Genomic DNA, 17,962 nt, shown 5'->3' with positions numbered 1-17,962 from the left:
CATACTCCTCTGATGGGCTCAGAGCACCTTCAAAAGTAATAAGGAATGTGCTAGCAAAAGGGTGGCTTTTTCACAGTCAGAGTAGCTTTTTAATAGTTTTTTCCCTGATTAAATAAGATTCTTTTTGGTGAATAAATAATCTGAAAAGGCATAGAGTTGGGGAGAAAAACACTGAGATTTCATCCCTTTAGAAAACATTAACATTTTGGTGATCATCCTTTCATGTGTTTCTCTATATATTTATATACACCCTTGTGACTATAGAGACGTTTAATTTTTGAGAGAGAGAGAGAGCATGAGTGAGGGAGGGGAACAGGTGCAGAGAGAGAGAGAGAGAGAGAGAGAGAGAGAATCTTAAGCAGGCTCCATGTTCAACATGGAGCCCAACACGGGGCTCAGGCTCAATCCCATGACCCTGGGATCATGACCTAAGCAGAAATCAAGAGTGGGACACTCAACTGACTGAGTCACCCAGGTACCTACCTGCCTTTTAAAAAGCAATCCTATTTCCTCTCCCCACTTCCCTCACCTACCCAACCTTTCACTTGCCATTCCACACCACCCAAATCAGTGTTAAACTCCGTGCTGTTTCTTTGTTCATCAGTTTTCTCCTGCTTTTGACACAGGTAATTTTCCTTTCCCTGGTTTATTTATTTTTCACAAAAATGGGATAATATTTTATAGACCTCTCCATGGCTTGCTTCTCTTAGTACATCATGTAAATCCCCCTCAGGTAAGTCTAACTCCTTCTTTATAATGGTTACAAAACATTCTAGAATGTACAGACACCACCAGCATTCAACAATTCTGTTACTGACAAGCATTCGTGTGGTTTCCAGTTGTTGTTACTATGAACAATCCTGCAGTACCTGCCCTTGAACATATGTCCTTAAGCGTGAGCTGACTAGTTTAATACTAAAACTGTACCGGGGACTGACAAAATTTCCTAGTCTATTTTTTCTGTGAGCCAGTCCTTCCCCCTTCTGAAAATCAAGTCTCCACAGGCTTATTTCCAGAATTTAAAATCTTTCAATCAAGCTTTCTAACATAAAACCATCTTCCATCCTAGTATCAAACTTATGAATCACAAGTCAAGTGACGTCTTTTCCTAATTCTTAATCACCTGCAAAATAAAGACCAGATTTCTCAGCCTGCATTCAGAATTTTCTCTAGAGGACTAAAATAAGTTTTCAAATTCATTTCTCTTTAGCTACTATCCTGCCCTACACTTGACAACAATGAACATCTTGCTATTTCCCCAACAGTGCCCTTTGGTCTCCTGCCACAGTGCCTTTACATACTCATCACCTCCGTGAAGCGTTTGCTAATAATGACAAGCAGAAGTTGTCATAATCTCTTTTGTATTTCCAGAGCTCTTGTTCCATCTTTTTTTTAAATTTCATAGAACAGCACCAAATTATTTCTCAAACTTTTTGTACTCGTTTATATTTTGACCAGTAGTGAGAATGATTTCCTAAAGCCCTTCCTCCTTGCTAACACAGGATGCTGTCTGACTTTTTAATTTTTCCAATTGAGTGGTTGTGAAATGGAATCTTCTTACAGCTTTAATTTTTAACATCCTGACTTACTAGTGAAGTACAGTTATTTTCATTCAATTATTGTTTGTGACAATTGAGTACTATAATTTCTTTCTGTAGTCTAGATACTAATCCTGTGTTATACATACTGAAAATATCTTGTTCATCTTTTTTCTTTATGATGTATTTTTTATCCATTGCTTCCTTCCAGGTTTGTGCTTTATTGTGTGGTACGAGCTCTTGCCCAATTTCTATGAAATTAAAATGTGTATATTCCCAAGAAAAAGCAATTCCACCTGCAGATAAACCCCAGCCCATGTAGATTCTTCAGCACAGACGATAACCTTGAACATACGACGTTGAGTAAAAAAAATAAGATACAGAAGGATACATATAGTACACTGTTTTTATAGAGTTACATCAATCAAATCTAAGGATGTCTTAAGAATCTACACATTCAAGAATCCATCATGTGTTTAGGAATCTGTACTATAGAGAAAAAGTAAGGGAATGAGCAAAGTGAAAATTTAGGGTCATGGATGCCTTTGGGGATGTGGTAGGGAGACAGGGTGGGGAGGAACCCACAGGAAGCATCAAGGACACCAATAACTTTGGATTTCTTAAGGGGCAGAATGGGTTCCCAGGCATTCATTTTATTATGTAATGAGCTAGTGTTAGCATCCAATATTCCCTTACGCATCAAATATTTAATTTTTAAAATTAAAATTCATGCACATACACACACTCACACACATGCACGTGCATGCAGACACACACACACACACACACACACACACACACACGAGAAAAAAGAAGTAGGTACTCTGCAGACTGACTCCCATTCAAGAGGTCTATTGATTTGGCAGTTGCTTTGAAGCAGAAAGAATGAGACTGTATGTTCTCTTTTTAACACTGAATCTGTAACAAGATCCTCTTTTTTTTTCTATATTTAGAGTCTTTTTCCTGTTTACAATTACTTAGAGGATTGTTTAAAAATAAATCTCATTTTAATGTTTTAATTTAACATCAAAATTCTGTTCCATTCTTTCCCAGTGGCCAGGTTTTATCAGCTTTTCCTAGAACCTCCCGGCAAGTTCAGATTGTGCAGAATCTTACTACAACCTATGAGGTAATTTTCCCCTCATTAATCTTTACATTTGAGCCTTGGATAACACTGGTGTGAACTGGGTGGATCCACTTAGAAATAGGTGTGTGAGAAAGACAGTATAGCACTGCAAATGTATTTTTCTTGTGATTTTCTTAATAGCATTTTATTTTTCCTAGTTTACTTTATTATAAAAATGTAGTATATTTGGGCACCTGGGTGGTTCAGTCAGTTAAGTGTAGACTCTTGATTTTGCCTCAGGTCATGATCTCATGGTTTGGTTCATGAGATTGAGCCCCACGTTGGGCTCTGCACTGAGAGCACAGAGCCTGCTTGGGATTCTCTCTTTCTCTCTCTCTCTCTCTCTCTGCCCCTCCCCTGCTTATACATTCTCTCTCTCGCAAAGTAAGTAATAATTTATTATTTAATTAAAATCTCTCAAACTTAAAAAATTAAAATACTGTATATATACATACAACATACAAAATATGCGTTCATCAACTGTTCATGTTGTCAGTAAGCCTCCACCTAACAATGGGCTACTAGAAGTTAAGTTTTGGAAAGCTCAAAGTTACACGCAGATTTTCAACCGCGTGGGAGTCAGCACCCCCAATCCCCACGTTCTTCAAGGGTCAACTGTGTACTGACATCATTGTGTCTAAATTTTGTGCACCATGTTCTCTCACATGTTGTCTGACTCATTACAGCCGGCATAAACCCCGCTTCTTATAGTCTTCTCCCCCTTCCCATAATCACATGATTTTGCTGGTTGCTAGAATAAAATACTTCTTCATTTGTGCTATTGGCTTTTCAGCCAATTTCATCATAATAGGCCATTGGGAGTGAAAGTGTGTACTTACAAAGATGTTATGACAGGGGCGCCTGGGTGGCTCAGTCGGTTAAGCATCCAACTTCGGCTTTGGTCATGATCTCACGGTTTGTGGGTTCGAGCCCTGCATCATGCTTTGTGCTGACAGCTCAGAGCCTGGAGCCTGCTTCAGATTCTGTGTCTCCCTCTCTCTCTGTCCTTCTCCTGCTCATACTCTGTCTCTCTCTATCTCAAAAATAAATAAAACATTAAAAACTTAAAAAAAGATACTATAACAGAAGTTCAAGAGAACTTTGCTTATAAAACAATGGTTTTAAAAGGAGTAGGCAGCAAAACTACAAGGGAATATATATTTTTTTAATTTTTAATGTATTTATTTTTGAGAGAGAGACAGAATGTGAGCAGGGGAGAGGCAGAGAGAGAGAGAGAGAGAGAGAGAGACGCAGAATCCAAAGCAGGGTACAGGCTCTGAGCTGTCAGCACCAAGCCCCAATCAGGTCTCAAACTCACAAACCAAGAGATTGTGACCAGAGCCAAAGCTGGATGCTTAGCCAGCCGAGCCACCCAGGCATCCCTATGAGGGAACAGTTATTAAAATCTTCATGCATGGGACCCATCTCCCCAGAAAGCTGACAAGAGTTACAAAATGTCAGGGTAGGAAATTGATGGCCCATGTTTGTCAGTGAAGGTTCTCCAAGAAGCAGACATCAAAACCAGATTAAAGATGCCAGAGACATACTAAGGGGAATGCTTATGAAGGACAAAGAGGAGGAAGCCAGAGATGGCAGGGGGCACTTTCAGACCATGATGCAGCTCTGACACGTGCGCAGGATTGGAGACTCTCTAGACAACAGGACCGTTCTGATGAAGCTCTGGCTAGACCAGTGGTCAGTCTTTAAGCCAAAGCCACCTAGGAAACAAAACCCACACCTCGCAGGAATGGGCCTGCAAGAGTATGCGCTCAGTGATTGGTCCGTGGCTGGCTGCAGCCCCGGGGCAGCATGGCATCAGGCTTGGATGGATCAAGAGGGGCAGTGGCTGGGAAGGTCATCCAACTATGCTCCTCTCAACAGAAGAACTGAGTGGCGTATTTTCACTGCCACCACACCATAGACAGAGGACATCCCTCTGGAGGAAGCCTCAGAAATTTAGAATTTTAATCCTTAATCTGCCACTTCTTACATGTATGATTTTAGACAAGCTGGCTATGAGCCTTAATTTCTTCATTATTTCCACAATGGAAATAGTTACATCCATCTGGCCTATATCAAAGCATAATTATAATGGTCAAAAAAAAAAATGGGTGTGAAAGTGCTTGAAAAAAGTGCAGTAAAATAGGAAAAAAAAGTCAATACTATTAAAAGTCATTGCCCAAAGCCAAATTTTTACTAAAGAAAATCAACACTTAATTAACTTTCTCTCTAGACAGAATTTCATTTCTCCTTTTAACATCTGACATACACATCCAGATTTGGGTCATAAATATATTCATTCACTCATTCATTCTTGTCTCACCAAATATTTACTGAGTGCCTTGTATGTTCCAGGACCTCGCTAGCAACTGGGTCACAGCTGGGGTCACAGAAGAATCAGACAAGCTCCTGGCAAAATAAATATGCACACTGTCATGGTGTGAATGGGCACCAGCGGCTAGGAAATGCCTGTTTCATTTCTCCTATTGACACGCTTATGGCTTTAGCTACAGATGAGAAGGAGATGAAAACTGTTTTTGTCTTTATCAATTTTTCCCCTTGAAAAATGCAGATTGTCCTCTGGAAGCCAGTAACAGCTGAATTTATTGAGAAGAAGAAAGAAGTCCATTTTTTTGTGAATGCCTCGGATGTGAACAATGTGAAAGCACATTTACATGATCACGCGATTCTGTTCAGGTAGGCACCATTCAGTGTTTATTGAGTAGCCATTACAAGTACGTATGAGGCATTTTACTAGCAGGCAGTATAATTGCTTTGTGGACAAATAAATGCTTGCACTGAACATGGCAGCACGGGAATCTCTGAGGTGGATGGGTGATGAAGTTCAAGTGGTCAGCTCTGCAACCTTGGACAAGTGGTGGTTTAACCTCTCATGACATTTTCTTACCTGAAAATGACTCAGACTCAGTGATCTGGGGAACCTCGCAAAGTTCCTCCTTATTCCTTCCTTCTTGTACTTCTCTGCTCTGTGCCTAGACCTGGGGAGCAAAATCGTCATTTACTTTAGCAGGTTTTGTGGTATCTCTTGAAAAAGCAGCTGCTGAAGGGGGATTCTACTTCTTTCCTTGCTTCACAAGGTCAGCGAACATTCTTGAATGTCTGGCCCTAAACTAAGCATTGTGTCAGAAGCAATTTCTGTTCAGATGCTGTGCCTCCTTCCTCTTGGATACTCCTGTTCATCACGTGTTCCATACCGTGTATGCTGTTCCAGAGCCAATCTTCCACCTGCTACCCTAGTGCTTCCTGGAGGCCATGCTCTCTTCTGCTTATGAATGGGAAGCCTTTGGATAATACACTATGATGATTATTAATAATATGTTATAGGTATTTACTGCCTTCCAGGAACTGTGCTGAGCCTTTCTCCACACTGCTTCTTTAATTCTTATTTACCTCTGTGAGATAGATACTATCTTCATTATGCAGATACAAACAAAATTTTCTTATGCACAAAGGAATTTCTCAAGATCATAGCACATAGAACATAGCAGAGCTAATTGCTGAACTGAGACTTTTCTGATGTCAGAGCCTCAGCTTTTATCCGTTGACCCTAAAAGAAAAAGAAAAATAACATTAAAATGTAAGCTAACTTTCAAATTGTGCATCCCAGGTGATGGAACATCTCAATTGCCTAGTTAACAGTGTGGCACTTCTCAAGAGAATTAAACAAGATGCCTTTCTGGTACCTTCTCTTTCCCTGTACTTCTATTTCTCTAGAGATTTTCTCATCTTTGGCTATGCCGAACATCTGGTATAGGTCAATGGTCGTCAAGATGAAAAACAAAAAGAAAAGGCTTTCTGCTTCTCCTTTCCCCTTAACTGAAGCCAGAATAATACAATATTAGTCTGGATTGAAGAAAGTTGTCCATTAACCTTAAAGACACTGACGAATCACAATCGAATGCTGGCAGAGGTGGGGAAGGGGTGAGTTTGGGGAAGCCTTCAAAACATACCATATGGCAGCCATTTTCTCTTGGTGCTCACGTGGGCTCCACAAAGGTTTGTGAGTTTCAGCTGACTACACTGTTAGCAATTATTGTTTGCACCTTGATGAAGTTTTCCTTGTTAAATTTCTCAGTGATTTCTCTCCCCATGCTCACCTGCTGTTGTACCCGCAGTGGGCCATGGGAAAATCAGACTCCTCTTTGGAAATCAACTCTTTCTCTGTTTCGTCCCCTAGCATCCTAATAGAAGAAGTCGAAGATCTTATTCAACAGCAGACTGCCAACGACACGGTCAGCCCCCGGACATCTTCCTCCTATTATGAACAGTATCACTCACTAAATGAAGTAAGCCATTAAATTTCTTTCCAAAATTACTATTTTAATTTAATTAGCATTGCCATTTCAACCACGGGATATTATTAGAGAACATAATGAGTGGAAGAGGGTAAAAAAAATTACAATTAGGTTGATTATATGGCGTAACCTAGCGCCGTGTAGATATCTTCCCTGGAGAGATTGTAAGCAGGCTGTTTGTCTACAGCTGAGAATATTTCTAACTGCCAGGAGTAACACTACATGCCAAGGAACAACAGGAAATAAAAATAGGGCCTTTATATTGTAACTGCCACCAAAAAATTAAGTCTAATTAATCATGTGTCTTTGGACCATTACCCTGAATGTATTCTTACTGAATAATTGCTACTTTTTATCTGACTGAATTGGAGGAATTTATTCACTTATATTTAGTACATGGTAAATAAGTGCATTTTATTCCCCTTAGGAGTAATCTATTTAAATGGATAACATTAACAATACTAATAATACCACATGTATTTTGATCTTTAAGAAGTTATTTTTTTTTCCTATCAGTGCTTATAGGTTCCCATTTTTCTATAGGGAACCTGAGGAAGATGCTGGTATGCAGTTGACCAGAGTAAACGTTCATGTAATACTCTCGGGATCATTTCCCTATATTCGTTAATTGAAAGGGTAAACTCCTTGAAGGAGTTTCTTTTTTATATAGTATGCTCTAAGTAATAAAAATCCCTTGATACCTTTTATTCTTTCATCACAGTATGCTGCTATATTGCCTAATGTTAAGTATTTTTATCATCTTTGGCTAGGTGCCCAGAAACTATTAAAGACCATATCCATGTTTTTAAGACATCTAAGGCTTAAGAAATAAGAATCAATTTTCTATTTAATCTTCAAAAGCATCTGTTCCTTTCCAGTTAGTTAAACCAGAACTCAGTTGGCTTCTAGAATCAATGTTGCCTGGCTGATTGATGGGGATCTTAAAATTGCATCCCCCTCCTTTATGCCTCTCCACCCTTGTCTCTATTCTCCTGAGACCTCTTCCCTCCAGCGACCAGCATCAGCCCTGCGAAAGCAAACCTGATGCCGGGAGCCGAGAAGCTCGGTAGGCGTGATTGCAACATGAAGAACATAAACACGTCACTGCGATGCTAAACTTGGTGCCAGGAGGGGAATGCCTGAAAAAAATATTTTAAAATATTTTGTAATGATTTTGTTCAGAAAGGTTACTTTTTCTTGCCTTGTCTCCAGGAGAGAGTGGGAATGACATGGAGCGGGGTGGGGAATGGACACGACTCTATTAGTCTGCCATAACTAAGTGCCCCAGACTGGGTAACCTGGACCACAGAAATGTATTCTCTCACAGTTCTGGGGGCTGGAAGTGCACAGTCAAGGTGACAGCAGGGTTGGTTTCTACTGAGGCGTCTCTCTTTGACTTGCAGGCGGCTGTCTTCACAGTGTGTCCTCACATCTCCTTCCCTCCGTGTGCCCGTCCCTGGTTTTCCTCCATATCTTTATGCCCTAATTGCCACTTCTGAGGACACCAGTCAGGGTGGGTGAGGGCTGACACCAACAGCCCCATTTTAACTTCATTACCTCTTTAACGGCCCCATCTCCAAATGTAATCCCGTTCTAAGGCGCTGGGGGTTCTAGCTTCAGAATATGCCTTCAGAGGAAAGAGAACACAATTCAGTTCATAACAATGACAGTCCAGAAAACGTTTCAGACCTCTCCTCCCTCCCACCCTCAATCCTTAGGGTTCATAGGATCCTTGGCAGTCTTGCCCTCAGGAAATTCCACCAAGTCCTTCCTTCCCCCTAGGCATTGATCTCTCCTTCAGCCCTCACCCAGAGGCCACCTGGTGGGCAGCAGGGTTCTTTTATGGATTCTTACTAGGATCCACTGTAGGGAGAAAAACAAATGGCCAAAAAATGCTTCTTTTTCAAAAAAATATTTAAAAAGAATTTTTAAAATGTTTACTTATTTTTGAGAGAGAGAAACTGAGTATGAGTAGAAGAAGGGCAGAGAGGAAGAGAGAGGGATACACAGAATTGGAAGCAAGATCCAGTCTCTGAGCTGTTAGCACAGAGCCCAGTGCAGGGCTTGAACCCAAGAACTGTGAGATCATGACGTGAGATGAAGTCGAATGCATACCAACTAAGCCACCCAGCACCCTCCCCACAATTTTTTTTAATGTTTATTTATTTTTGAGAGAGAGAGAGAGAGAGACAGAGAGACAGAGCATGAGTGGGGGAGGGGCAGAGAGAGAGGGAGACATAGAATCTGAAGCAGGTTCCAGGCTCTGAGCTGTCAGCACAGAGCTCACAGCAGGGCTCAAACCCACCAACCTGTGAGATCATGACCTGAGCCAAAGTTGGACACTTAACCAACTGAGCCACCCAGATGCCTGGCCAAAAAATAACTTAAGACAAATGGCAAAAGAAGTTATTCAGAGAATGTTACCTTCATTACCTCAGATTAGCTTGTGAGATGACAAAGTCTTCTGTAAGGCTGCCTTCATACAACACAGGCTCCCTGGTTGGAGGAAATGTACGGAGCCATTAATACCGTAACACAAAGTGGTTGCACATAACAGTTCCCTCTGAGGTACTGGTGCCTTAGAAGAGTAGCGCGGTAAACAGAGGCCCAGCGAGGACATCGCTGATGGTTAGACGCCCAACACTGCAGGCACGGACAGCATTGGCATGTGGTGACAGGTGGGCCTTTGGAGAGCATCTTAATCTCCAGCTCAGGACAGCTACTCACCCTGGTTTTGCTACTCTGAGAGGACCCACAGTGCTTCAGTTCCCACCAACTAGGATTGTAGCTTGAAATTACCTCTAGATAAGGTCCCAGAAATAAGGCCAAGAGTTGGTCACTCCTGTTTCTGAAGGTATAAAAGTACAAGTATGGTCTGCATTAAAACATGGCCAAGTTCCATCACTGAAACCCTGCTTTGAAGTGAACACTAGCCTAAAGTCAGGTCCAGGAGGTTTTGTTTCCTTCTTTCACTGTGACCACGACAGAATCACCAACACCACTAGACTTGCAGCCAGCAGAAAGGTCCTGAATCAAACTTCTCAGAGACAGAGAGTATTTTTTCCTTCAAATTGTCTTCACCTTTGCCTCCTATCATTTTACACATTTTATTGTGAGTGTACAGATCTCTAGTGGGAAACAATGGCCATTTACCCTGCACAAAGACAGGGGTGCCTGGGTGGCTCACTTGGCTAAGTGTCCGACTTCGGCTCAGGTCATGATCTTACACTTTGTGGGTTCAAGCCCTACATCAGGCTCTGTGCTGACAGCTCAGAGCCTGGAGCCTGCTTCAGATTCTGTGTCTCTCTCTCTCTCTGCTCCTCCCCTGCTTGCACTCTGTCTCTCTCTCTCTCTCTCTCTCTCTCTCTCTCAGAAATAAATATTAAAAAAAAATTTTAAGATTAACTTTTCCTACTTTGTTCTAAGTTTCTCAGTCCTCTTCTACTGTTTCTCTAATCCTTGATATTTTTCAAAACTTTAATTTTATTTATTTTCTGAAACACCAGAACAAACACCCCACCCCAACTCTTTCGGCTCCTTACTTCCTTATTCATAGGTTTTAAAGGGATCACTTTGCTTTGATGAAGTTGTCTGCTTCCCTGGGCCAGGAAAACACTGTGAACTTGCTCTGCAACTGACTGCTGTTTTCTGCTTTGATAGATCTATTCTTGGATGGAAGTTATAACTGAGAACTATCCTGAAATGGTTGAAAAAATCCACATTGGAAACTCATATGAGAAGTACCCACTTTATGTTTTGAAGGTATGCTGTGGGGACAGTCGCTGGTCTCTCAACTTCAGAGAATGTGTGACTTCTTGAACAGTGCTTGTTCTGACTTGCATATTTTTCTTTGAGCTATGGAAATAGTTGTATTACGGTGTTCCTCAGTTTTAATATCCAGCTGTTTGGGGATTAGTTATTATGTTTACTTTTTTTTAGCGTTTATTCATTTTTGAGAGAGACGGAGCATGAGCAGGGGAAGAGCAAAGAGAGAGAGAGAGAGAGAGAGAGAGACATGGAATCCAGGCTCAAACTCATGAATGTTTAGATCATGACCTGAGCGGAAGTCAGATACCTCAACGATGAGCCACCCAGGTGCCCCGTCTTTACATTTTTTCCTTTACTAATGCAGTGTGGGTGGGAGAGTGAAAAGCCTATTTTTAGAATCCACTCTCTGTTTATGTGACACAGGTAAGACATTTATTTTTTTTTCTATTTTTTTAAAAATAATTTATTAGCGAGTCATCTAACATACAGTTGTACAGTGTACCCTTGGCTTCAGGAGTAGATTCCTATGATTCATTGCTTACATACAATACCCAGTGCTCATCCCAGCAAGTGCCCTCAGGAGTGCCCATCACCATTCCCCCACCCCTCTGGCCCCCCATCACTTCCTGAGCTTCAGTGGCTACCTGCATAAAATGAGGGAGTCATCTGGATTATTTTTCTCAAATCTTTTATCTCCTTGCCACCACTACCACCACCACCTCTGACTGCCTTACTTAGGAAGAAAAACATAGAGAGCAATCTGTTGGTCGACAAACTTTGACCCGGATGTAGTTTTTCAAACCAAAGAAACTGCTTAACAACCAAACCAAGGGAAGGATAGAAACCAGAGCAATTTGGGAGGCCTTGGCAGTAGGACAAATGTGATAACTTCTGCTCCAATCACTTTCCTTTTGGTTATTTATTTTTTGTTGAATAAATCGGACTTAGTAAAGGTCAGTGACTATGGCCACAGAAAGAATTTTGGGGAGCCATGAAATCATACTAATGTCTGCCTATTAATTTCTAATTCTGCATTTCTTTTTTGGTTTGTTTTACCTGTTTCCCCTATGCCTTCCCCCAAAAATAATTAAAAAGAAGTTCTAGAAGAAAAAGATTAAGCATTAGAAAATACATTGGGTTTAGTAACCTTTAATTTACATCCAGTTTCCCACCATTATCTATCTAAATTGTGATAGGTGAGCTTCCTCAGTCATCTAAAGATAAGATTTTGAGTCGGGGTTTCTGGGTTTTCATCTGTTTTGACAAGAACCTACAGTACAGTACAAACTCAAGGCAGACATATGGAACATTGGGTCCTCCTGGCAGTTGAGCTGGTCAATCCATTGGATCCATGTAATTGTGGTATACTTACCCATGACATTTACTTTCAGACATGTTGTGTGTATTCTTCAGAACTTGTGTTTCTGGGTCCTAGATTTCTATGTGGGAAGCCCATGCTTCCCATGGGCTTCCCACGTGCCTTTGTCCCAGTTTTACTTGACCAAGGGTGGGCGCACGCTGGAAGACTTTGGGTTTCCTTCATCTTTCCAGCATCAGGGCCAGTACCAAGAGAATTTGCTTGGCACAGTTAGACAGAAAGTTGAGTCAGGCAACTAGTCCAGGCAACTCAAGATTTTCTTTTAAATTGAGTAGATTAAACTAGCCAGAATGTTGTCCTCTTTGTAATATTTCATTCTTTGCAGCCAATGCCATTGGACTTCCTCCCTTGCTTTCTTACTGGATTATCATTAGCTCCGGGTTAGTCAAGAACAAAGCCTGAGTGCTATAGATGGTAATAAAAATTTAACCCTCTCCTTTTCTTGTTTTGGAATTTCAACTCCACATATTTGCTTAATCTTGTAACACTCTTCTCCCTTTCTTCCATACCCTAAAATTGCATGGGGACTAATTTTTAAAAGCAGATAAACCATGATTCATTTTGTTTGGAGCTGTTTTTGAGAATACTTCTAAAGACACCAAAGTCTATCACTGGGGACAGATTAAGAGTTCTTGTTGCAGAACTGGCAGCTTGCACTAGCTCCCTATTTGAGTCAGAACAAGGTCTGTGTCCCTCGACCTGGTGGTAATAAGTTTGTGTAAACTTAGATGTATGCTTCTTTTTGTGTGAAATGGGGAAATAGTCCATATGTAAAAAGTATGCACCCTGGGGAAAATGGTGAGGGAGTCCAAGTTTATCTTCAGCACCATTGGCTTCCCTTTGTCTTTTAAAACAATTTTTAACCTCTATTTATTTTTGAGAGACAGAGAGAGACAGAGCATGAGTGTGGGAGGGGCAGAGAGAGAGGGAGACACAGAATCTTAATCTGAAGCAGGCTCCAGGCTCTGAGCTGTCTTCACAGAGCCCAACACGGGGCTCAGACTCATGAACCATGAGATCATGACCTAAGCTGAAGTCAAAGTCAGAGGGTTAACTAACTGAGCCACCCACGTGCCCCACCACTGGCTTCCCTTTTCCCAACCTCTTTGTACTAACTAGTCTCCCGCAGAAAGCTACCCACCTTGCACATTCCCCTTTACCCCATGGAAGTGTCAAGTGACAGCCTGAAATCCTAGTGCTCTGGTCTTTATTTCTACCCTTTCAAATGTAGTTCTGGAATGACAAGTGGAGGAAAACAAGGACTTGAAATCAGAAGTCCTGGCTGAAAATCTCAGTCCTGACTCTCACCAGCTATGTGACCTCAACTAGCATCTTTTAATAATACCACCTTTTAATGTTTCTTGAAAATCCTCAAAGGAATGCTGAGAATAATGTATGTTTCATAGATTTGTTGATAGAATTAGATATGAGCACTACATATAAGGAAGTTATTATCCTGAAGCTTCTTGTTATTGTTGTTGGCTTTCCTTGGTCAGGTTTCTAGAAGAGGACAAACAGCCAAAAATGCTATATGGATTGACTGTGGAATCCATGCCAGAGAATGGATCTCTCCTGCTTTCTGCCTGTGGTTTGTAGGCTATGTAAGTATTTCCATTCTCTTACGCTAGGCTTTTTCAATTCGTGGCCTAAGATGACATGTGTCAGAATAAACTGGACTGTTTATTAAACACTGTTCCAGGTCACATCCTAGAGTCCTTGCCTTCACCTCTCTGATGGTGAGGTTCAGTAATCTACAAATTCCATAAGCTCCCCAGGTGACTTTTGTGCATATTAAGTTTGGGAACTGTAGCTTCAAGCATTTAAATCACCCTAAAGATTGTCTACCTTTTTCTTCCCTGTATTTCTGGCTAGGGCTAAACACTGGAAAATAATTAAGAAATAGTTTGCAGTTGTAACATGTTTATTAAGTAGAAGAAAGAACTAAAGCAATTGTCTAAATTGAGTCCTGATTAATTTCTTTCTCTTGTGATTTGAATTATCCAGACGTCTTTGCCATCTTCTGCCCTTGGAAATTGAACATGAAGTACAACATTACAGAGCAGATCCTATTTTCTCATATGTTATAATGGGAGATTTTGTCCCTGAAGGAGGCCTTGGCAGCAAAAAATCCATATATAAGACAAAGAGTATGGCATAAAACCAAAAATTATAATGGCTATAAACCTCTATAATAGATGAATACAGTAAAAACTATGCTTCAGCTTTTATAAAATGAGCATAAATGTTCTTGTGTTGATTTATACAAAGAGCCATTATCACTGGAAAAATAACAAGATATGTGTCCTTCTGCTAATGGTTATTGCCTCTGTATTCACAGGGACACAACCACACAAAATGTATTTGTTTTAAAAAATCAAAAGACAGTCACTTCGATTGATCTGTCTTAACAAAGGATATACATCAAAGGTAAAACTATTTCTGCCCCTGCTGGGTCTCGTCAGATACAACACCTCTACCCATCTTCCTTTGCACCACCATCTGCTCTTCCCCCCTGATGGGAGCTGCAGTCTCCCTGAGCCTTCTGGAAAGTTTCCAGCCACCATTGGTTAAAGCCTTGACCAAATGATGATAGTTCTCAACTGACTAGGTCTTTAAAAATTTTTTTAATGTTTATTAATTTTTGAGAGACAGAGACAGAGAGAGACACAGTGTGAATGGGGGAGGGGCAGAGAGAGGGAGGCACAGAATCCAAAGCAGGATCTAGGCTCTGAGCTGTGCAGCTTGAACCCACAAACCATGAGACCATGACCTGAACTGAAGTCAGATGCTCCACTGACTGAACAACTTGGACACCCCTCAACTGACTAGATCTTTAACACAGCTCAATCATTTGGTCATCCTTCCTCAAGTTGCGTAGTTTTACTCATTTTGGTCAATGAATAAAGCAGCAGTTAGTGGAGGAAGAAACATGCAAAGAAAGCAGGAAAGCACGCTTCTTTTTCATTCCAAAACTGAACCTGGAAAGGACCAGAAAGAAATTCTAATTCATATTGGTAAAGTTTTTCCTATATGTCATCTCTTCCAGATTGACACCTCTTGCCTCCTATTACACATGCTCTCCTCTACCCCACCCACTTGCTGAATCTTTGTAAGATTAAATTACTTCTTCCACAAATATTTATAAACTTTCTCTAAGATTCCAGACTCTGGAGATACCATGGGAAACAAAATATGGCTCAAAGACCTTACAGTCAAGTATTTTGTCCCAAAAACTTGAGGCTGATTTTTGTAGCCTAAGTCAATGCAGTTCAATAAGCTCTTCTTAATGGACATTTAAGAAGTGCCATCCTTGCCTGCCTAAAATTAATCTAGATCATCTGACCTTCATAATTATTCAAACAACTGTAGAAAGAAAAATGAAAGACTTAGCCTTAAAATTTTTGTGGGGGTGGATTTTATACTTAAAAATAAGAACCCAAAGAGAAGTCTTAGCTTTTAAGTCTCTATAAAGAAAACCTATACTACTCCTGTGTTTCTCCCTTCTTCTTGTACAACTACCACACACACACACCACACTTCTGATACCACCTACATGGGGACTTTGTCCACCCCAAGCAATTCTTTGACACCAGCTGGGTGTCCTACAATTTAACTCACTTCTGATACTATCTATTTGGAGACTGAGCCAGTTCCCACAAGGTAAGGGCTCGGCCGCCCTCCTCACACTTCAGATGCCAGTTGAAAGTTCAGGCTGTTATCTGTGCTTCTGACTGATCAGCTATAAATCAAAGGTTCCCACAACCTCCTCCTTAGGTTTGCTTAATTTGGCTAGAGTAGCTAAGGGAAATCAGAGGAAGAGTTTATTTCTTGCTTACCAGTTTATTATAAAAGGATAGGATAAAGGCTACATGTTCATACATGTAGGTGGAGGAGACATCAGGATAAGGCATGTGGGAAGGGGCATGGAGCCTCCCTCCCCTCTCCAGACGAACCACTGTCCCTGCACCTCTATGTGTTCACCAACCCAGAAGCCCCCTGAACCCCTTATCTTTGGAGTTTTTATAGAGGCTTCATCTTGTAGGCATGATGGATCATTAACTCAATTTCTAATCCCTCTCCCCTTCCTGGAGGACAGGGTTGGTGCTGTAAGCTCCAAGTTCCTAGTCATGCCTTGGTCTTTCTATTGACCAGCCTCCTTCCAGGAACCCACTGAGAATCACCTCATTAGAACAAAAGATACTACTATTGCCCAGGAAGTTTCAAGAGATTTAAAAGCTCTGTGTCAGGAACCGAGGTCAAGGACCAAATACTAGAACAAAAGATGCTCTCATTGCTCTTATCATTCAGGAAATTCAAGGTCTGTGCCAGGAACCAGAGTGGGTGTGGGGCAGAGACCAACATACATAGATAGATGAGAGAGAGAGAGAGAGAGAGAGAGAGAGAGATGATAGATAGATAGAGAGATAGATAGATAGATAGATAGATAGATAGATAGATAGATAGATAAATAGATATAATATTCTCTTACTCTCCTCTTCAACTCACTGTGGTGCAGTCTCAGCTTAGTGGACACCTATTACTCTACACTTTGGGGAGCATGAGGTCAGTCATTTCTTTTTATGCCTCTCATTCATCCTCTAGAGTCCAATTTTAGGTCCCTTCTACTTCTGCAAAGGCAAGGCCAAGGCTGCTTGGGCATGGCAAGCACAGGGCCTAGCACATCACAGGAGCCTAAAGAACACATATTGGGCATCACACCTTGCTCAGTACTTTGTCTGCCAGCTGGCTTTTCTCAGTGCTAACCTCCCTGTGAACCTCTGCCCTGGAGAAGGCTCATGTAGCTGTGCACAGAGTTGGCACTCTGCAACCTCACGGCCTCCACAGAATTCCTTCTGCTGCCCCTCACCCTCACTGACACGTGACTTGTGAAGGACACTGCTTTGTAGAAGCTCCATCAAGGAGAGAACCTGCTCTTTCTTTTGTATCTTCATGTGCCAAGGGACCCGAGGAGTGGGCCCACATTCTCCTGACCTACTACAGGCATCCCCTGCTTTCCAAAAGTTGGCATCATGCCTTTCACTTTTACGAAAGACCTGCAGTAAGTACAGTAATGGCTTTTTCCATAAAAGCAAAACATCTCCTTCAGACTTCTCTCAGTTAGCAAGAACAGGTACTAGTGTAAAAGTTTTTGGAAACCAGGGGGATACTCTTCACTTCCTTCCATTTCGGCTTATGGAAAGATTTCATAGTCACCCTCTACTTTCAGACGGCAGCAGACATTATCTATGCTGTTATTGCCCTTTTCCCCAAATTCATGATCTGATAATTCCCTGGAACCTGGCTCATGATTCTTTATTCTTCTCCAATTCTTGCCATCATTCCATGAATTCAGAGTCCATATGCAAGATCTAGCTAACAAATAATCTCAGGAACTTGAACTCTACCTCACTAAACCTAACCTCAACGCCGTATCAGTAAACTTCCCCCATGCCTTTCCTCTGGTTCTCAAAAATAATTCTCTCCCTGACCTTAAACATTTTTTTCTTTATGTTTTTTATTTATTTCTGAGAGACAGAGAGAGACAGCGTGAGCAGGGGAGGGTCAGAGAGAGAGGGAGACACAGCATCCAAAGCAGGCTCCAGGCTCTGAGCTAGCTGTCAGCACAGAACCCGATGCAGGGCTCGAACCCACAAACGGCGAAATCATGACATAAGCCAAAGCTGGATGCTTAACTTACTGAGCCACCCAGGCACCCCTTTCCCTGACTTTTAGATCCAAAATATGGCTAAGGACAGTAACCAGGAAGGATAGGAGGAGCCACTTAACAATCTGACTTCTTAATTTCCAATTTTTCTGTTTCTGTCATTCCTCACTC

General features: G+C 41.3%; 1 protein-coding gene across 1 annotated transcript in view; it reads left to right on the top strand.

Annotated features, from left to right (window-relative positions):
- CPB2 (carboxypeptidase B2) overlaps positions 1-17,962 on the top strand; it is a 50,068-nt gene that overhangs the window by 9,878 nt on the left and 22,228 nt on the right. The window contains exons 2-6 of the mRNA XM_029938553.1: positions 2,592-2,667; positions 5,237-5,361; positions 6,863-6,971; positions 10,641-10,742; positions 13,623-13,727. Of these exons, the coding sequence (XP_029794413.1) occupies positions 2,592-2,667; positions 5,237-5,361; positions 6,863-6,971; positions 10,641-10,742; positions 13,623-13,727 (517 nt within the window). The remainder of the gene's footprint in view (positions 1-2,591; positions 2,668-5,236; positions 5,362-6,862; positions 6,972-10,640; positions 10,743-13,622; positions 13,728-17,962) is intronic.

The sequence above is a fragment of the Suricata suricatta genome, chromosome 4 (assembly GCF_006229205.1).
Source record: "Suricata suricatta isolate VVHF042 chromosome 4, meerkat_22Aug2017_6uvM2_HiC, whole genome shotgun sequence".
Classification (NCBI taxonomy): Eukaryota; Metazoa; Chordata; class Mammalia; order Carnivora; family Herpestidae; genus Suricata; species Suricata suricatta.
This window is presented reverse-complemented; position numbering and strand designations above follow the sequence as displayed.